The sequence below is a fragment of the Podarcis vaucheri genome, assembly GCF_965113315.1.
Source record: "Podarcis vaucheri genome assembly, chromosome: 5".
NCBI lineage: Eukaryota > Metazoa > Chordata > Lepidosauria > Squamata > Lacertidae > Podarcis > Podarcis vaucheri.
In genome coordinates this window covers 73,367,986-73,389,952 of record NC_138763.1, presented here as the reverse complement: position 1 = coordinate 73,389,952, position 21,967 = coordinate 73,367,986, and the positions used below count along the sequence as shown (strand labels likewise).

Genomic DNA, 21,967 nt, shown 5'->3' with positions numbered 1-21,967 from the left:
TAGCTAAATGGATTCTGTGTTCAGAGGCCGTGTATCTTCTGTAGGTATTGTGTTTGCTAATTCAGTCAGCCTGTCTAGATTTAAACATTGCCCATCTTTCTTTGTATTCTCTCTTTTGCTTGAAGAACCTAATAAATCACCAATGATCATTGTTTAATTTGCATTTCAACCAACCAGTTTCTTCCTTCAAGTTGTTTTTTTTAAAAGAAGCTCATCAGAAATTGGCAGCTTAACAAATTTATGTGCTTGATCATTCACAGTTCTAATAGTCTCTCCTATCTAGCTAATATAATCAGTCTTTTTGCACATTTCACTTGCTGGGTTAGAAACAACAGACATAAGCTGTTGTTGTTGTTGTTTAGTCGTGTCCGACTCTTTGTGACCCCATGGACCAGAGCAGTATTCAAATACCTGAATGAGAATGCAGCCTATGTGCACAACATGCAGCATCAGTAACTTGTCTATGTATGACTAGAGCTTGCGGATGGACGGATCGGTCAATTCCCCCCCCCCCCCGGTCCATTTCTCATTTTTCCTGACTTGCATTTTGCTATTTATTTATTTTTAAAGGAATTAAAAGTCCACATGAAAATCTATGCGCATTTTTGTGAACATTTCTCCTGATATATGCATTTTTGTGCACAATTTTGCCTAGTATATTTTAGCAAGCAGTTTCCTCCTTATAGAATGATTTTTTTTTTTTACTAACAACACATTTTTGTATGCAGTCTTTTGGTTGAAGAATTGCACCGCAAAATTCTGAAAAGTATGAATTTCAAAGCAGAGCAATGTTTCAAAGCAGAGCAATGTTTCTGTTTGTTAAGTACAGCTTTGGGAAGGTTGCATTGGAATGCAAACTGAACCAGTTCCCCCCACATCCCCACTAATGTCTTACCTATCCTTCACAATGACATCCCAAGGTTGGTTGCCACCATCTAAAAATGCACTACTGAAAACAGTTAAAACGCATTAAAATCAGGACAACAGGGTGGATATACAGGGTGAGGTATATCTCTCACAGGTGTGGGATAGAGGCCAAGGTAAAGAGCTGTGCCTTCATCAGATGCTACAGTAAATGTGCTGCGATTCAAAGCAACTCCCACTGATGGCCTAAGGATTGCCATCAGCTCTCCTGTTACCATCGCAACCTCAGCTATAGAGCATGAGACAGCAGCGATGCTCTCCCAAAGCTAGGCCTGTTTATTCTGGTAGAGTATGCTGGTGTGCTGCATTGTCACCGTGAGCAATCAGACCATGTTACATTCAGTGTCTTGTTTTTTGTTGGTTTCCTTGTAAGTGCCATCACCTGTCCCTGAGATCCAAGTTTTGTTGTTTTATTGTGAGCATATGTTTGTCTCCAGTCACTGCTTCACTCACCTCTCCCTTCCCCTCCTCCTCACCCTCCCTTCCTCCTCGCCTTTTGTTTTGTTAACCCTTCCTTGTCTGTCCAGGGTGCTTCAGGTTTAGACGGCAGGCCTGGCCCACCGGTGAGTTCCATTTCTCTCTTACCCTACATTCCTATCCCCTAATGCTGTGGTTTGTCTTCTTTGTCTTGCCACAATTGTATCTGTATCATTGTCTTTCCAAAAAGCTGAGACAGAACAAATGCAGCTGCTACATTTTGATGCCAAACAACCATAAAGTTGTAATTCACATCATTACACATTTCCACAGGTCTGGGAATTTAGCCCTAAAGATAACCTGGTTTTATTTACTTGTGATATATTGTAAATTATAAATGAAATTTTTGCATGTACCCATTATTAATGTTATGTACTTCTGTCTCTCATATTGTCAGTCGTCAACTGTCTTCTTTTCTCTCCCCATGGAAAGCCATGCTTAAAGCATTTCCTTCCACTTTTCTCAGCTATAGTAATGCTTTGTAAATGTCTTATGTGAGCAAAAGGCACTCTATTGCATTTTTAGTTCAAACACATTCAAGCAATGCATTGCAACCAATTTCTTGTTCTGATCTCACTATAGCCTAGGATGCTTGTCATATGTGCATGAGACATGGGAATAAGACTTAGGGGCTCATTCACACTTTTGCTTGACCTGTATTTTGGTCATATTGTGTACCAATTAATTTCCCCAGGTCTGAGAGCTTTTCTCATTATCTTGTGGCTGTGCCTTGCAAAAACCCAGTCTTGCCTGCTGAATCAAATCTTATAAGATGCACAGAAAATCCAAAGAGAGATTTTGCTTAACCAAACTTCAGTTCAGCGGGTACGATCAGATTTTTGCAAGGCACAGCTGCAGAACAAGAAGAAAAGGTCTCGGACCCAAGAGAATTAATTGGTACACAATATGATCAAAATACAGGGCAAGTGAAAATATGGATGAACCATTATTTTAGGAACAGTGTGTTGCAACATGTCAAAGTGGGCCTCCATATCTGCTCAGTGATCTACTCAGATCCATCCTAATCTAAAATGGACAATACTCTTGAGTTTGTTGGTCCCAGGAGGCTAATAGCTTAACAGCAGCTTCCATAATAAGGCTCTCCAGTTCTCTTCCTGTGTTTGCTTTGGTCATTTCAGCCAGTTCACACAGCCATCAATCCTTTGATAACAGTTCCTGACTCATTTGCTCACGTTCATGTAGTAAATCTGAAACTGAACTATAATAAATATGGACGCTTTGATTTGTGTGTCTTGCTTTCACCTTTTGGGGGATAAGTGATAATGAAAGCAATAGAGAGGTTATCATTTTGGCAATGCAAGAGACTGTGAAGGTGTCAGAATGCTTCTGAGGTATGGCTAGATATGCTGTAACACTGTGACTATGCTGACTTGGCTTGTTCAGAATTGACAATATTGAGTTAACCACCTATGAATTCTGCTGGCCAACTCTTCATGCTGAAAGACAGAATAACTATACTAACCCATTTTACAAAGCACCTCCTTGGATTGCAAATGGGCAGCTATTTCCATTAGGTCTTCATATTGTGTCACAGACTCCATAATTTTGATTTCTGTGAAATCACAATGGAACCTCCAGTGCCAAGTTGTTGTAGCAGGTTCTACTGCTTGTTTCGTATTTAAAAACTAGATTTCTTTATGTTTACTTGAATTTACAGAGCAATACCTAGGACTGAGGGGGATCAATGTGATACTATGTTAAACTTACAATTGTGCAGCCACAGAGCTACATCTCCCTGAGTTCCCTGGAAAGACGGATTGACTGATTAATTTGAGTGTATGAACTGATCCATAAGCTAGATTGTGCATGGATTTATTTGATTCATAAACCCAATAAAATTTTGGTAGGACTTAGCTATAAAAGGGGAAATGCTATTGAAGGCACTTCCAGATGGGGGCTATATATTACACACCAGTTAAGACCCAGGTTTTCTATGTGTGCAGTTGGCGCACAACCACCCACACACTTGTTTTTCACATGCATTCTGCTGTTTCCCATCCACATTAGTGGGAGGTCCTTGATTGGTGGGAAACATCTTTTTCCATGTTTGTGTGTGCTTTTAAAAATACATTATTTAGCTCTATAGAAATTATGATAAAGAGATGTTGCACAAAATCTTTGGCTTGTTTCTTTTTAAAAAGAAGTTCTGATCTATGTACTGTCATTACAGTCTCCAAGGTATTCCCGCACTTGTGATGAAATCTTTAGGGAATAGCTTTTCCAAACTAGATTGTTTGGATTGGTGGAAGCAGGCAGGCTAGTGTGCTGAAAATAGGTTGTGCTCAGGCGAGGAGCAAGTGGAAGCAGGGTTGTGGCAATGGGGACTATTATCACATCACCACACATGTGATAAACTATTCATTAAATAAATAAATAAATAACATCCACAAGCCTATGGTGACCACAGATGTATAACATGTTATTTGTTACTTAATGGGTTTTCTGCAATAAGAGAAATGTAAAACAATATGTGGGTGGATATGCTGATAACATCATCATCATGTGGACAGTGCAAAAAAACCTCTGTCTTGTCTAGAAGCACCCGGAGCGAAAACCAAAACACACTATTCTCTGCCCCACTGAAGTTAAATTTAAATGGCAGATAAGGACTTGAAAATGAACAAGACCTTCTCATGTTCTCTATTATATTACTGTACATTTGCATTACTGCCTGTGGCATGGTGATCTGTCAACCTGCATGATGAGCTGCCTATGTAAAAAGTGATGCAAACTTTACTTTCCCCTACTCTACCCAACCACTTTTAAAAGGCTTTAAGTATGAACATGCATTGCCCCCCTTTTGCTACAGCTTTTAGCTTCGTTGATGATTGTAAAGGAATAAATATTTCAACTAATGTTTCAGGAAATGTCTTTTATATTTTTTATCATCTTAACTTCAGCTCAGACGTGGTTCTGCTTTGTATATACAATAATGATGGTCATCAACTTTAAAAGCTGTAGTATTTAAGTGTATACCTGAATAACCAAAAACTCCTCTTTTTTTTTTCATGCTCTTATCCAGTTTGAAATATGTTGAGTAAATGGCTTCATGGACTTATTTCTCCCTAAAATTTCAGGGTACTCCAGGACCAGTTGGAGTTCCAGGACCAGCAGGACCAAAAGGAGAGAGGGTGAGCAACCTATAGCAAACAGGTCCATATACCGGCTGTCTGTTACAAGTCCAATACATCTTAAACGCAGCAAATTTTACTTTTCTGATATTATAAGTAATGCTTCCTAATGGATGGCAGGACGCAGGTGGTGCTGTGGTCTAAACCACTGAGTCTCTTGGGCTTGCAGATTGGAAGACTGGCAGTTTGAATCCCTGCAACAGAGTGAGCTCCTGTTGCTCTGTCCTAGCACCTGCCAACCTAGCAGTTCAAAAGCACACTAGTGCAAGTAGATAAATAGGTACCACTGTGGCAGGAAAGTAAACAGTCCTTCCGTGCACTCTGGCTTCTATCACAGTGTTCCGTTGTGCCAGAAGTGGTATAGTCATGCTGGCCACATAGTCGTCTTTGACTGGACTTAACTGTCCAGAGGTCATTTACCTTTTTACCTTACCTAACGGATATTTCCACTGTCTCTTTTTCACTTCTAATGTGTTTTGTTATGTGAACATGATACCTTTTCAGAGATAAACAGTAAAAGGAATGTTTATTTAACACTATTCTGTTGCTAGTCAGCAAAATACAATTTAACCAACACTTTGGGGACCTTTTTGTGGGGATGGAGGTGGAAATCTCTCCTCTCCAATTCCACGCTAGCTTGAGAAAAAATTATGTGAAACTGAAAATACAGTTCTATTGCCTAAGGTTCAGAAGTAACTTGCTACTATGAAAGATACAGTATTGGTCTACCTTCTCTGTGCCTGTAATACACTTTTGAAATCAGGACATGCTTCTGTCTTCCTAAATTCATTTTAGGGCAATAAAGGAGACCCTGGAACAGCAGGACCAACAGGATCAGCAGGACTTCCTGTAAGTATAGAGCATTTCTTCTTCTTCCTCCACCTCACTTTCCCCATGAAATTCACTTTAATAATTCTACCTTCTGCTGCAGTTACTTGAGTAAAGCTAAATGCTTTAAAATTTCTCCCTAAGTAAAAAAAAAGTATGATCAATTTTCTGTCTAGTTCAAAGGTGACTAACTCCTAGCTTGGGGGCTGGATCAGATTCCACAAGAAATTTTTTTGCCACTCCCCACAAGGCTTCACCAATTCTGGTGTAAGAACAGCGGGGGTAATATTTAGGCAAATGGATGGGATGAATACAGAGGTTAAGACGTCTCCAACCTGCCCAGTGACCTAATAGCAATTCATATCTTCTCCATCTGAGTCATCAGATTAATCACTTTGTGAGCAAGGTTGTAGCTCTAATGTGATGTATGTGGTTCTCCTTGCCTCCCTATTTTATCCCAACAACCCTGTGAAGTACCAGTAGGTTTGGCTGAGAGACAATGACTGGTCAAATGTCCCCCAGTGAGCTTCATGGCCAGGTGGGGATTCAAACACTAAGCAGGGTACCACACTGGCTTTAAAATGAGTAACTTCTTTAAACATTCATACCTATATTATAGGGTTCACAAGGCTCACCAGGTGAAAAAGGAAACCGGGTAAGTCTTAAATTATGGCTCTTTCACTATTAAGGCCTGTAAGGAATGGTGGAATGATTAAATTTGTGAGGACATCAAAAGGGATAAGGTAAAATCTAACTGCCTAATTAAGTATAACCCAAAGACTTATCATCCTTTTCAAGGATGTTACCTGCTCAAGAATGTAGGAGCCTGCAGTAATATTGGCTGCTAGCAATAATAGAAGCAGAATTCGAAATAATTCTCATGAAACGCTTGGAAAATCTTAAAATAAAGTTGTGATACAATACTTGATGAAGTAACAAGATGATAAGTCTTCACAGCACATCACAGTCATGATGAGCATTACCTCTTAGTTTATGACTTCTCCAAGGCTGCTGTTGCGTAGAGTACTTAATCATTCCACCTCTGCTTTTATAACTTCCTTTTGATTAAAAAATAAATAAAATGTAGTTATTATTCCGATTACTCTATCAAGCAAGTTCCTGAGACTTTTTCAGTTGGTTTTAAATTTGAATAAGATGTTAGAACAGTCTTGGTTCACTAAAACTGAAAATTCAGAAACCACTTTGGGCTGGGTTTCTGTCCCAACAAGTTTATTGGCAGATGAGAACTGTCGCAGAATGATGAGTGAACTTTCTGCCCAGTTAGACAAGAGTCATCAAGAAGAGACAGCTTTGTTTCTGAATTGCTTGTAATAAAGCTCTGAGGAAAGTCAGGCCAGTTTCACTCTCAGTGCCATTCATAATTCTGAAACCACTTAAAGAGAATAAAGATCCAAAGCACCATGCAGGAGTATGTCTTGCAAAACTGCAACAAATACTTTGAAATCACAATACGGGGGCGGGGGATGAGTTAGAGTGAGCGGCAACTGTGCACACACAAATCCTACATAAGGATCCATTTCGTCATTAAGAAATGAAGAGTCCTTCCCTATATCATTAGCAGACACTTTATAACTAATTGCTGTTTTGGAAACATTTCTTGAGTCAGGTATGAAATGTGTGGTGCTATGGATGTAAAACAGTCAAGGGCAGCCTGTTATTTAACATGCAGCATGATTTGGCAACGGGATACTCTGTGCAGCAGGTGTGGAAATTATCTTTCCAAACTAGATTTGATGGCAGCACAACCCAATATTGGTTGCATTATGCTGTATGTTGACAAAGCGGGGAAAGGGCTGATTTAAAGCACAGAAGAGGGCAGGAGACTGCTGACCCCTTACCCTGCCCCTCCCACCCCACCTGCTTCTTTCCAGCTGCTTTTATCCTAGCAGGATTACTTCCAGCCTAGGAGTCCTCCTGGCTGAAAAAGAGCTAAGAAGGCATAATTTGGGTAGGGAGAAGTACAGAGAACAGGAGGTTCTCCTACCTGCCCATAATGTGCTTTTAAGTCTCACCCCAAGTCCTGTTTTATAAGGATCCAGTGGCAGGCCTGATTCTGACCCATGAATCTAATGCAGCTTGGTCCTTCTTTTCTGCTAATCAGTCCCATTGGCTGTTGTGTGATACCATAGGGGTATATCTCCCAGAAAGAGCAGTCAAGAAAATAGAGGTGCAATATTATAACAGTTCACGGGAATGGAGTGTGCTCATTTGGACAAACCAGCTGAAAAGGTGCCAATGCTTATTCTGTGCATTAAACTTGAATTTGTTATTTCAACTGTTTTTTCTTCTTCTCCTGTCTTTGTGTGGTTTGCGTGTGTGTGTGTTCCTTGCTTCTACAGGTCTCCCTTTGTCCCCCTTATCCCTTCCTGCTCTTCTGCCCTCTTTTCTCCCGGATCCTTCCTTCTCTTCCTGCCGCAACCCAGTCTGCATTTTCTCCTGGATTATCCTCCCTCTAAGCCAACGTTTGATCCTGGGTGACCTCTCCTTTCCCATCCATTTTTCCTGCCAGTTTATTTTTGTTTTATTAAAAAAACAAACACCAAACCCATTTATTTCCCTTAAAAAAAATATACCCACTCTGCCTGGTTTTATGTCGTCTCCTTGCGCCACCTAATCCTTATACCAGTTACTAAATGAAACTCCCTCTGCAGCAATCCCACTTACATCCTACATCCACAAGCACTTATCAAAATGTTTCCCTCTTTTGTTTGTTGCTGATTTTTGTAAATTGGCTTGGAAAGATTTCATCATTTTGTTGTCTTTCTGACTATTGGTCCTTGGCTTGATGTTGGCATTATTCATTCAAGGTGACTTTGCACCATTGTTCAGAGAGGTAGCATGAGGCCGATGGTTTCCATTTTTATCCCTTTGAGGGTCTATTTTAAGAACTTAAGTAGAACAGAGCATTTTTACAAGAATTTGCCAATGTTGCCTCTCCTGTTAAATAAAAAAACATGGTGGAGCCAGCTGATTAATACATGATTTTTAAACAGAAGTGTGTCTTCCTAGGTTTATTTTAAAAAATAATACAGAACTTCAGCTGGATTATGTTGTTTTTCAAAGTTAGTCATTGGAAAAGAAGTGTAATGATCCCCACCACTCATTTTACTTTTATTGTCCGCTTGGATATTGTGGATCAGAATTCCCCATTAAGCTCAATGGGATTACTTCTGAGCAAATGTGAGGAGTCGTTGTTCCTAATGCTAATTATTCTAAAACATTTCAGGAGGAACACTGTGATTATTTAACCAATCAATCAATCAATCAAAATAAGCTTTATTGTACTAGCCAAAGGCCATGACAAAACAATACAAACACTGCCAGGAAAAGAAATATCTATATAACTATATGTATAAAGCAGAGCCACTGCATGAAAATGGAAGACAAACACCTTGCTATTGTTTAAATTTGAGGTTTTAATAATACAAAATACACATACATTTAAACATAAAATGCCAAAGCCAGCCAAAAAAAAAAAACCCCATGAAGAATGTTAAATGAAAAAGAAAATCAAGCTTTTGAAATTAATTGTTTTTACATTACAGTATTTTGTTTTTGTTTATGAGACATTGACTTGAAATGGATAATCCTAAATCTTTTGTGTATCTTTTTTAATAAACTATTATTCACAGGGGGAAAGGGGCAAGAAAGGCTCTAGGGGGCCTAAAGGGGATAAGGGAGACCAAGGAGCACCTGGATTAGATGCACCCTGCCCATTGGTATGTTGTGTTTTATAAGGCACACTGTTTTATATTTTAAGCCACTGGGGAAGAAAGAAGGACAAGAGGCAATGACACCACAATGCAGGAACATCTTGAATTGATTTCTTAAAAAAAAAAGAGGGGAGCTCTGCCATGCCTACTGAAGTGAAAAAGGAAGCTAGAGCAAGCCCTGGCCATGTAAAACTGGCCCAGTTGAAAAAGCAATACCACTTTAAAACTTCTAGATTCACTGTTACCGCTTCTTCCATAGACTCAAAGCCAATTCATACATGTGTGTTCACTCAAGGCCAATTCATTCATGTGTGTTCACTCATTCACTTGATGACCTGCTGCTGAATTAACTCTCTCAAATGAAATGTGTTATGAGGCAATGTGAAAACTGTGTGATCTCATCTACAGGGGTTTGTTTGTAAAGGGTCATCACTTTACATTACAATCATCAAGTGAATGTGTACGTGTGAAAGGGGCCTGAGTAAAAGTGAAATCTAAAAGTGCCTTCTTCCTTCGACCACTTTGGAGATGAGCAAATGTTGTATCAGAAAGATGTTGCAGCTGATTGTGTTGCAGGGTACTCAGTTTATGACACCCAGTGGAAAACAGATTGATCTAGTCCAAGAAAAAGGAGGAAGTTATTGACATTAAGCCACTTACATATGGGCAAATTACTCCAATTGTACTTTTAACAAACAAGCGTCTTTTTGATGTTACCTGAAAGATAATTTGAAACACGTGCAGCTATGTGGAGAGCTCCAGAATTCCTTACCTCCTATGTCTCAAAATAAGATATATATATTTTTAAGGAAATGTTCTAGTGCTAACTTTTGAAGCCATGTTTAATTGGTTTACTTTATCTGGGTTATAATAGCTTGTATCTGTATCTGGCCAGAGAACATGACAAGATTTTATTCTGTTTTCTTAATCATATCAAATTAACAGTACTTCAGTAAGATTTTCTAAAGATATTTTAAAGTTAAGCTAATAAAAAATGTGACAAAAACCCAAAGTATTCCATTTCAGCTGCTTCCTTAACTCTGTGAATTCTGTAGCAAAGCCATCCAACCAGCTAAAGCACGCCTGCCACCAAGTTGCTTTTAAGCATCAGCTTCCTGGGAAGTCTTTCCCCAAAATTTGGATCTTCTCCCCCCTTGTCTAGGTCTACAGCATTCTCTAATCTTCTCCATATAAAACGAGTAGCTTCTGATTATTTCAGAATACTATTTTTTTTATAAAGCTATCATTCTATGCCATTGTACATAAAAACACTGGGACTATAACCTGAGTGCCTTTGAGTACATCATTGTTCTACTGAGTTTCTCCACCCATAAAATGGAGATTATCTGCACTGACTAAAGTAATTCTAGTGGTTGATTTCACGAACAGGGACTTCGAGGTTTTAAAGGCGAGAAGGGTGAGCCGGGGTTACCAGGGCTGGACGGGCTGGATGCCCCTTGCCCATTGGTATGGTGTTACCTTCCCTTTCCTGCATGTTTCAGTTTGCTTTTCCTTCCTTCCTTTATTGCAAAACCCTTTCCATATCCCCTTCCTTTCTCCCAAATGCTTGATGTCCATTGACACCCATAACAGCTTTTGGAGTGAGACCAGTTGCTACTACCATTTCCCTGCAATATATGAGGATAAATATGCTGGTTTAAGGAACATAAAGTTGCTTGCTCATATCTGCTTTACTTCTTCTTTAACTTCCATGATCTTACAAATATCTCACACCACAGAAAAGAGCATCTAATTCACACATATAAACTGTGAGCCTTCCACAGATCTTGCTATTCGCCACGTCACCCTGCCTTCCCACTTCTGTCCTGCAACACACCTATTTCATATCCTCTATTTCAGAATTACAGGTTTCCCATGTATCATGGCAAAAGACTATGCATATTTCTTTCGTTTTTTAATTCTGAATTTGTAATTTCTTCAATTGCAATCTGTTCCTTGAAGATTTCAGGAGACAGGTTATTGACTGGGATCATAAGGTCTGAATATGTTACACTGATTCTGGCCCAAGTGCACCAGCTACCAAAGAATTTCCAGGCTCAGTTCAAAGTGCTGTTTTTGCCATTTAAAGAGAATCACCTCTCCAGATGAACCAGCCCATACCCTGTAGTCTTCACCAGAGGCTCTTCTCTGTATGCCCCAGCCAAGGAAGGTGCAGAAGGTTAGCCACACAATAATGGGTCTTTTCAGTGTTGCTCCCCCCCCAGTGGAATATACCACATTCATTACTGGTTACACACACAAGCACACACACTCCTACTCTGATACACTACATGGATACAAACACACACAAAATCTTGTGAAAAGTCAAACTGATGCCATATTCTTATAACAAAGCAAGAAACCCAATGTTAAAATATGCTTTCTGCTTCAAGCATGAAAAAAACCCTTACTTTTTAACTTGTCACTCTGCTGCCATAGTTCCTGGACTGCTCTGTATTCTAAGAGCATGTATGAAGTCCATGCTTTTCAAGTGTGATATGCCTAATTTCTGCTCTTTACTAATAAATATGCTTCCTTCTGCCTCCCAGTCTCTGCAAAACAAACACAGTTATGACCACATCCTTCTGTTGATCCCCTCAATTGTAACTCCTGTTCCCTAACTTTGGATTTTACATGCATTATACAATTCATTCCTGTCAATGGGACCATTGTACCAATGGGAACTTCTTCATTCATTGTTAATGGATCTTCAGTTATTGCATTTTGCAGCTGTATGTACCAGTGGAAAGATGTACTGTCAGGAGAGTGTCTGAATTAAGGATAATAGGTTTAGAAAACATGTTATTTCAGTGTCAAATGATCATTAATTTATCATACTTCTTGCCACTATATTTTTTTAAAAGGTATTATTTCTCATGAGAAATCTCTATTTAGAAAGCATATTAGTTGTCAGATGAACAAACCAGTCATAATTCTGCCTGAAGTTTGATCAATCCACAAATCTGACCAGCTCTTTGTTTTAATAGGTTTGTGTGTATGTATAAATGTATATGTATGTATATATATCAAACACACACGTTAAAATACTGGAATGTCTAATGGGTAATCCAATTAGAAATCTGGGTGACACGAATACAGCTTGCTGCACACACTTGACAGTATTAGGGGACACACTGGGACTTTCCTTTAAACTGGCTCCCCTCATATAATCATGGCTTGGTGAGCATAGCCTTAGAAAATTATTCTATTTGTGCTTACAGATATTTTAAATAATAGGTGCACACACAGCCTGCAAAGTACTAAACAAAACATCAAAACACTGTAGTTTGAGGACTGGGAAAATGCTATGTCCCTACCACTGCCTACCGAGAGGAGAGGCTTCTGGAGGCTAAACCAGTCAGTAGTAGCTGTACATTTAGAAAGTAATTTATGAACCATAGAAATCAGTGACAAAACTTTCATAGGTTTTAATGGATCTGGATTCCACACTTATTGGACAGTAAAGTGATTGTATAGAAGGGCCCAACATGAATTTGGTTGCAAGATTCTGATCTGGAACATGTGGGCCTTCTATTATATGCAGAGGCATCCCTCTTGTACCAAACATGTTGATTCAATCTATGGCTAAGCAAGGTGTATTATATTGGGATATCTCATCTAAACAGATTTTAAATTTTTGAATATTTTCTGCAGCTAAGTTATTTATTTCCTCTCCTGATTTATTTTAGTCTTTTGCTGTCTTGAACTCCTTAAATCATTCTTTGTTATAGGGGGAAGATGGCTTGCCAGTTCAAGGATGCTGGAATAAGGTAATGGCATGATTGTGATATGTGCTGCTTCTGCATGGTGTAACTATAACAGAAAAGCATGAAGGGTTGGCCATAGCACACTTCTGTCCCAATTCAAAAACGTCTATATTATAGGTACTATGTTATTGTTCAAATATATGAAAATAAGATGAATACATGGGTAATGTATCTTTTATAACTCAGACCAAACCAAACACATTAGCAATTCACCATGCTGTAAGCCGCCCAGAGTGGGGTATACATAATATAATCATATCAAAAGCCTAAAATTATAAACTGTATGCCAATATTTTAAGAGCCTAACTAGATATGACGCTAAACACATCATTAGCAAACATCTCTGTAGGCTGTCTCTCTTTTAATGCAGAGCAGGCACAGGAGGGGAGTGCTGCAAAGAGAACTTTCCTTCTGGGGTCAAAAACAGCTGGAAGGGATTATCTTGGGGGGGGGGCATGATAGAGGAAGGAGTTAAACCTTCTATCACCATGTACTTCGGTCCTGACAAAAATCACCCCAAGTCTGCTATTCTTTTTCTTTTAATCCACATACCTGCTTACTAATGATGTGTTTGATGACATATCTAGTTTGGTCCTTAGAAGTCAGAATTTGACATTCATGAGAATGTTAGACTTATTTAACAACTCACTTCTGTTATTCAGAGACTTTCATAATTAAACATCCAAAACTTTTAAAATTAGGTTTTAAACCACTTGATAACAGAGTCTGTAATTTGTACAGAGGTTACATATCTATTGGACTCTCTGTGTAAAAGTATTTGTGAACCTTTATGCATTCAGAAGTATGTTATATGGCTGAATCCAGCATTAAGATGCCCTGGTGCATCCATTGTAATAAAGTATCTCTCCATAAAGTTCATGCTGTGATTAACCTCTCACAAGATGTCTTGTACAGTATGATTACATCTTACATGCATTTAACTTGTCTAGTTTCAACCCTAAGAGGTTGAAGGCCAGCTGGTTGAAATTCCACAAGTTAAATGCAAGCAAGGCAGAGAGCTTAGCAGCTTTTTTGTGCCAGGTTTTCCCAGTGCAAAAAGAGCTTTTAAGTTCTCTGCCTTTCTTGTGTGGGCAATGTCCTCTCAGCACACCAGTGCTGGGATGCTCTTGCAAGATCTCACAGGGCTGTCCAAGTTCCTGCGAGATGTCGTGTGAGCATCCCTAACCTTCCAGAGCTAGCATGCTGAGTGGGCCTTGCCTAGCAAGCAAAGCAGAAAGCTTAAAAGCTCTGCAGATCGTAAGACTGCCACTGATTAAAGTGGAATTCCAGTGAAGCATTTTGAACTCCAAACTGCAGACTGTGAATATAGAGGGAATAGGACCAAATGGGTTACAAATTTCTCCTAGTCAATTACTGAAGAATGCAAAATGAACAGGTGATTTCCCCAGGACTTGTTCCTAAGAAAAATGCCTGTCAACAAAGCTAGACATTTTCATACTGATGAAACATGCAAAATCTCTCTTTTACATCAATAGGACTTCAACATGCTTAGCTTTGATTACATGCTTAGATTATTTCCCTTGGATCATACCTTCACACCATTTCTTCTCAACAGAAAATCCCTTTCAAAATTATTATGTGTGATATTAACATAGTTTTATATTTTTCTTTTGCAGTGAAGATTCTAACCATGGACTGGCCTGTGTGTGTATGTGTGTTTGTGCATAGAATATTTATTTTTATACAGTGTTCTTTTTGGAAGTGCCAAAAGATAATGCATTTTTCAAATTATAAAGAGCTGCATATTTTTGTACAGAAAATGCTACTTCCCCCCCCTTTTATCTGATTGTCAGTCATTTGTATCGTTATATGTATATTGATACTATGCTACTTGCATTGTGGAATACAGTTGCAATATTTGCATGATATTTGTGCACTCATACTAAGTGATACAGCTAAATAAGTTATTGCATTAAGGTGCCAGGAAGAATCACTCTATTTACATAGGAAGGCCAACAAAGCCATTTGACAATGAATGCAAGAACAATTTAAAATACTATGGACTTTCATTATTAAAATGAAATGAAATTAACATTTGTAAAATAAATCATATATATATATATATATATATATATATATATATATATATATATATATATAATGGTATTTCATGGGAAAACTTAAGCCAACAAAGTGAGAAACAACAGGGACCACCTGTGTTTAACCCTATTGCCAGCAGAGGGCACCACTGATGAAATAACTAAATTTGTAGGAGAGAATTTGTGGATAACAAAACATGCACATACATAAAGCACTGATCTTCTAGAATCAGTTAAAGCAAAGGTTAACATTTCAATGAGGAAGTCATTGGTGGGAACAGCAGGCTTCCGATACACAACTAAGTGCACAATCCTGCACATCCTTACAATAAGGAAGTTGGTCCCACTGAACTCAGTAGAAACTTCTAGCATTCACAATAACCCTTTTCAGTTCTTGGACATCTTTTTAAAGCTGCTGCCTCTCTTCCCATGCACTGCTGCTCTTCAAATATTTCATTCTAAGGAGCATCAAATGTTATTGCACTAAGATGCATTTATTCAGCATTTCCCTGTTTGCCCATGCACCCTGCAAGATCTCACAACCCAAACAACGGCTGTTTTCCTCTGGTTTTAACACATGTTGCTTCTTGTCCTCACTTCAGTGCCAAACTAAAGGTAATGCAGGAGACTAAAATAATTAATTGTGGCCACTATCAATTAAAACACATGAACCCAAGAGGCCCAGACAGGCAATCCATGATAAGGATCTCAAGGTCACATCTATTTGTACCCTCAGATCAGTGAACAGTCAGTTAAGTTTCCCTTGACATTATTAACATATGATAGATTCTTAACTAAATATATGCTGACCACTTCACATAGAGGAAAGAGCAGCTCTCTGGTCAATCCACTGAAACCAGGACAAACCCACAGCAGGATATGCTTTGGCTTGGTAGGTCATGTGGTGTGTGTGCCTCAGCTGAACATTTCCAATTATTTTCTCATTTCCCCATGTGACTCGTCATTCTTCTCATATCCTTCTAAATCTCTTCTGGCTTCTCAGCATTTTCTTGAACTTTAGTATGGAGAACATAGTACTACAAGGGAAGGCTTAGCCTTGTGTAGATTACTGCTATGTATTACTCTAGTCTTGGAAGCAGTACTAGTTATGTATACTATAGACGCAGACCAGTATTTTAAAAGATGTCACTCGGTTCATGCACCATGCAAATTCCCCATCATGACTACCACCAATATCCACACTAATGACAGATCCACAACATACATTTAAAGCATACCCAACAGACATTGAAAGAACATTACTTTCTCCAAAGAATCCTGGGAACTGTAGTTTTAAAAAAGACAGAATTGTAGCACTGTGAAGGGGGAAACTACAGATCCTGGGATTTTTTGGACGAGTTATGTGCTTTAAATTTGGATGGTCTTTAAATATATGGTGTATATCTGCCCCAACTCTGCAGCTGACAATTCAAAATGTGCACTGCATCTCCATGATGCACCCCAAATGAATCGTTATGAAACCCAACTCAGATTTAGTTCACTATCAGGGCACAACAGGAAACTAGACTGTTCCTGGTTTACAATGTCACTATTCTGAGTAGAGCAAAGGATTGTGCAACATACTAGCTGCAGTCCACTCACATTATTTCAGGGAGGTGTGATAGATTCCCATCATTTTCATAAAAGGGATGGCACAGGTGCAAAACCCAAAATAGCCAAGTGAAAAATACTTGCTGCTAAGGATTATAAACGTTTATGTTTAAGTGGAGCCCAGTGGAACACAGATAAAATTAGATTTGAGATTTTACATAGTTTTAAGTACATGAGAGCAGCACTTTTACTAACATCTGAAAGGACATTTCTATATGAAATAATATATCTGTCACTTAAAGGGTCAAACTCCTTGGCTGATAGCCAAATAATGAAACAAGTAAGAGAGTGGAGATATTTGTGGAAGGCCTACAGTGGTGACAGAAGAACATCCTGCTTGAAGGTTTGCTGAAGCTATTGAATGAGTTGCCTCCAAGGAGCACGGAAGTATTCTTGAGCCACGCGCACCAGAGTTTTGTTCCTGAACAGTGGACCTGGTGAGGCTACAGAAGATGGACACCCCAGTGGTTTTTGCTCTCTCCTTCCAGAGGTCGGCACCAGTGCCAGATGTGAGAGAAACTGGCTTCTGTTTCATCATTTTTCATTCAATTCAGTCTGTTATAATAGGAGCCTTCGTCCAAAAATCTTGACATGTCATGCAGCAGCTGATGTGAAGAACATTAGGACATAAGACAACTTTCTGTGGTTGCTGCTTTTTTCAGAAGAGGGGCTATTTTTCTCATATTTCTAAGCAATAAACTTGAATACAGTATTGATTCTGAAAAGCAGCTCAGTGAAGATACAGCAACACTTTGCCATCTTTCCTGGTTGCCCAGTGACAAACATTCATTTACTCACGTGATGATTCCATCCTTAACCTTTTCATGGCTTCTCTTCAAAAGCTACCATTTATTTTTCTGCAAGAAAGTTATTATCCTTTTGGTGTACTGTGTACTAGAAGTTAATTTTAAATTTGATAAATGTTTGATTTCTTTTTTACATAATTTTAGTTCTACTCATTTTCAGACATTTTTCATACTAGAAACATATTTGTCATGAAATATTTGCTGTCATGATAAAACTCTGTTCAATTTCTCTAGGTTCCCTTTTCAGTGGAACTACCGCAGTGCTAAAAACATAAGGGTACCACTTTAACAGACTGTACAAGTTTATGGGACAAAAGATTGGGGGGGGGGATATAGCTTTCCAATAATGTGCTGACAATTTTAATGACAACTTCGCCCCTTTTGAATTTTGATAGTTTTGTAATATAATCTGAGTTATTTAAGAAGTTTCAAGTGGATGCAATGTAGTCCCAGTAACTTACTATTTTGTCAACTAGGTTTAAAACTTCTACTGATTCCTGTAGTCCATGTGTATTATTGTTAATTTGTTTTAAGTGTAGGTATCTCTGGGATGTCTTCTATTGTGAAGACTTGTGCCAAAAACGCATTTAGTTCATCTGTAATTTACTTGGTTTTTTTCCTTTTCTGAATGCTCCCCCAGGGCTCTAGCACAGTTAAACTGCCCCAGCAGCTCCTTGCATGCAACACTTTTGCATACATTTGGGCTCCCTTATCCCTTTCACAGGAGGCAATTCTGTGTATACATCTGTTTACACATGCAGATCTGCATCCTACATTGCTGAAAATGGATTCATGCAGAAATAGCATATTCACATTGGAATGCCCACAAAGCTCTAGATGAGAACTGTCAGTAAACACTCAAATAGCAACAACCCATAAATTCTAAAGGAAAAAGACATGATTGCTTTGATTGTTGGATGCCTTTTTCACCAGGACAGAATTCATGGAATGAGGCTTCCCCCACCTTCCCTCTAGTCCCCTGAAAGTCTGTTAATAGGGACTGGGATACTTTGGGGATATGCTATGGGGGCCTGCAGATTAAAATCCATCACTTCTGAATAGAACAGCAGTCTGGGATCTAAACCATTATGTTTCATTGATTGCTTATAAATCAGTTTAGTGCAGAGCCTGAACTATTCAGTAAGAAAATAGAAGGATTTCACAATACTGAAAACAAACAGTATAAACTGGTTACTGGAAACCTTAATTGTCACTGGGTACTATTTCATCACTAGATGATTTCTGCCACAGCTTTATCTGCAGAAAAACCAGAAATGGGCAAGTCAGGAGTGATACAGGGTAGTTGTTCATGAGACTTGCGCTTAAGTTCTTATAATTATACCACACTGGGCACAGTTAAGTGCACTATTATGAAGCAATGCCATTGAAATCAATGGGGCATAAGCATGGATCTGTGTTGCAGTGTACCCATAATTTAGATGTCCTGCTAGGTTTCAAGGATTGTTCCCATCCCAACCTCCACATATACAATCTGGTCAGCAAAGGTGCTCACTGCGATGTTGAAGGAGGTTCCATATGGACAATGGGGATACATACAGAGGACTGCCCAGCAATGAGGAGAAAGCCCTCTGCACTTACAAATTCTTTATGTATGCACCTGCAAAATTTTGGATTGGACTGAATGTTCTTCAGATCAGGGAGAGTGTGTGCTCATAAAGAACAAGAAGAAATTGAATGTTACTTCAAAACATTTTTGATATAAGACTTGTTCAATGTAAGTATTAACAGGGACTGCTATTTTTGCATATCAGGTTTGTTGCAGAAGTTCTTGTTTTGTTGAGGTAAGAATGTGTCCAACTGCAGGGCGGTGTGCCTTTGTACTTTAGTATATTCATATTTTAATATTACATTTCCTTTTTTATTTTGTTATATATTCTGTAGCTGTATTTTGAAATGGAAAGCAAGAAAATTGCAAGTTCCTAAATCATTTGTTGTTAGGGATAATGTTTTCTTGCTTTCCAAGTACACTATCTAATTGGTGCTTTTTTGCTGATGGGCAGATGTTAGCTCGGAAGTTTTCTTTTTTCCATAGACTACCCTGGGGACCAAACAACTGTGGACTCCCTAAATACAGGCCCCCAGTCAAGCTCTAGCAACTCAGTTATGTTTGGCTAATAACACCAGGAAGAGGACAGGGATTCACATTCCAGTGAATGTGCATCTAACTCTGCACCCCCATCATTCTGGCACATTAGTTATGTATAATTATGCACCACTAGAGCGGGATTGTGGGATCAAAATGGTCTCTTTCAATAATAGTAACAATTTACACAAAATGTAGGGACCAGGAAGGGCAAAGAAATGGTCTCTTTTGATGACAGGTGGTCTCTCTAAACGAAAACAGACTCAACAGGTCTGTTTTGTTTGAAGCGATTGTTTCCTGTGCTTTAACTTTCAATATCCAAGTTGTCCTAAGTAAACAACTCCTTGCTCAGAGACACAGTATACCTCTGGACATGAAGAGGTTGAGGAATGAGCAAGAGAGAACGGCCATCACCTTCACACTCTCCTTGTAAGCTTCCTCTATTGAAAACAGAATGCTGGACAAAATGGATCTTGCATGATCCCCAATGCATTTATGAATTAATTGAGCACTTAAACGCTAAGTTCATTATGCAGTCTGTATAATCTTTGGGCATTTGGGTTGCTTGCATATGTAAGTTAGCTCTCAATAGTTTTATATCTAAATAACTAAATACCAGCTTTGCTTTATAAATGATGTATGGAGAAGGAATTATAGTTTTTACATGCATTAATCTTAGGTTTTATTGCTATTATTTTTGACTAGTTACTATATTATTTTGAGATTTCATACAGCAATGGGAAGTTTAAGGGTCTGATGGTAAATCAATTAGCTACCTTTTCCTGTTAATACATTGCTCCTGGTGAGTGCCAACTTCCACTTAGAGAAAATTCCGTATGTCTCCGCATCCCAATACACTTCAACACCTTACTTCTACATCTTTCATATCCTTTCAATCAGTGCCACTAATTCTAATGACTCTTGCAAATGAGTGCACATCCTCCTCATGCAACAAATATATTTTTGTAAAATATATTTAAACTTCTATTCAATGTATCTACCAAATGTTCTCCAATATATGTAATCAAAAATTTCTAGTCTTCATTCTACATGTCCTTCCAAAACTAGAAATCAGTGCATGCCAAACAGCAAAAAAGATATAGAAAGTGAAATTAATTCTAAATATGTTCTAGCAGCTATGCAAACTTTTGTATGAGCATGAGAACTAGAAAAGCCTATCTACAATAGCTCTGTGCACTCTTGTGCAAGCATTTTTGGAATGCTAGCAGTAATTTTTCTTCCCCTTCAGTTAATTAGGGGATCCAGCACCACAATGTCTAAAGATGCATGTCCAAAAATCATGTTTTACATGCAAAGGAATTGATTTTTTTGAAGAATTTCCTGTGAGTAAAGACCCATGGAAATATTTCCAAGGACCCATCATATCTTACTCATGTGACTTATTGAAAGATGCCATTTAAGATTCTTTTTGTGGTATCCTACCTCACAATAATCAATGGGGCTCTTGTAATAGCTTCAAAGTCATCATTTCATTCTAGATATTTAAGCTATCAGATTTTTTTTTAATAAAATTATATGAGTAGCTAATCTTTTGAATTAATATTTGTTTTTGTTTTAAAAAAAGATTTTCGTTATGGAGCCAGTTTTTGCAGGAAACTGATTTGCAGAAACAATTTGTTGTTGTTTCTGGTTTTGTCAATTTACATGACAAAATATGCTTTTTATCTGGTTTTATTTGATGTACAAATATTTAAAATTTTATTAAACTGGTATATATTGCATTGTTGGGGCATTGTTTCTACATTCTCCTACATAGGCTTCAACTGATTCGAGATATACATCTTTGTATCTACATAGGTTGCGATGAAATTTTCAGTTTGTTAAATCACTGCTTGGCATGCCAACTAAATATTGTAGTTACAGATAGGTAGCCGTGTTGGTCTGCCATAGTCAAAATAAAAAAATTTCCTTCCAGTAGCACCTTAAAGACCAAGTTAGTTCTTGGTATGAGCTTTCGTGTGCATGCACACTTCTTCAGATACACTGGAATCTGAAGTGTATCTGAAGAAGTGTGCATGCACACGAAAGCTCATACCAAGAACTAACTAAGTTGGTCTTTAAGGTGCTACTGGAAGGAATTTTTTTATTTTAAATATTGTAGGGTAATATTTAATAAGCTTTGTGAGAAAGCAACTTCAAACTCTTTTTACTTCAAACAGATAACTAAAGGTATTTATCCATTAAAATTGGATTATATACCTAAGCAGTTACTATTGTTTTTTACCTTTTTCTTCAGGTAAGCCTTTATCTATCAGAGATGCAAACTCATCAAATTATATGTAGCTTTAAAGTACAACCCAATACAATTCTACTCAGAAGTGTATCCCGGATAACAGGGTACAAAATTACAGCCTTAACCTAAATAATTCTGTTTAAATAGTATATCTGTGTGTGATAAGCTATTTTGAAATTAACTGCAGCCAAAGTTTATGTCCACTTTAAAAAAAAGTATTTCAAGCTTCTGCTGAATACTGATTTAAACG

The 21,967-nt window shown here is 38.2% G+C and overlaps 1 protein-coding gene across 13 annotated transcripts in view; it reads left to right on the top strand.

The window, feature by feature from the left end:
* Window positions 1–17,497, top strand: part of COL13A1 (collagen type XIII alpha 1 chain) — an 89,525-nt gene extending 72,028 nt beyond the window's left edge. For 12 of the 13 annotated variants that reach the window (XM_082222075.1, XM_082222074.1, XM_082222083.1 and 9 more), the window contains 5 exons: window positions 1,452–1,487; window positions 4,500–4,553; window positions 5,349–5,402; window positions 6,001–6,036; window positions 10,505–11,529. In XM_082222075.1, the coding sequence (XP_082078201.1) occupies window positions 1,452–1,487; window positions 4,500–4,553; window positions 5,349–5,402; window positions 6,001–6,036; window positions 10,505–10,696 (372 nt within the window). In that variant the 3' untranslated portion in view covers window positions 10,697–11,529. Of the gene's footprint in view, window positions 1–1,451; window positions 1,488–4,499; window positions 4,554–5,348; window positions 5,403–6,000; window positions 6,037–9,034; window positions 9,122–10,504; window positions 11,530–12,846; window positions 12,886–14,519; window positions 14,552–16,795 lie in introns of those variants that run through there. The other variant, XM_082222071.1, reaches the window with a different exon arrangement.
* Window positions 17,498–21,967: the final 4,470 nt, after the last annotated feature.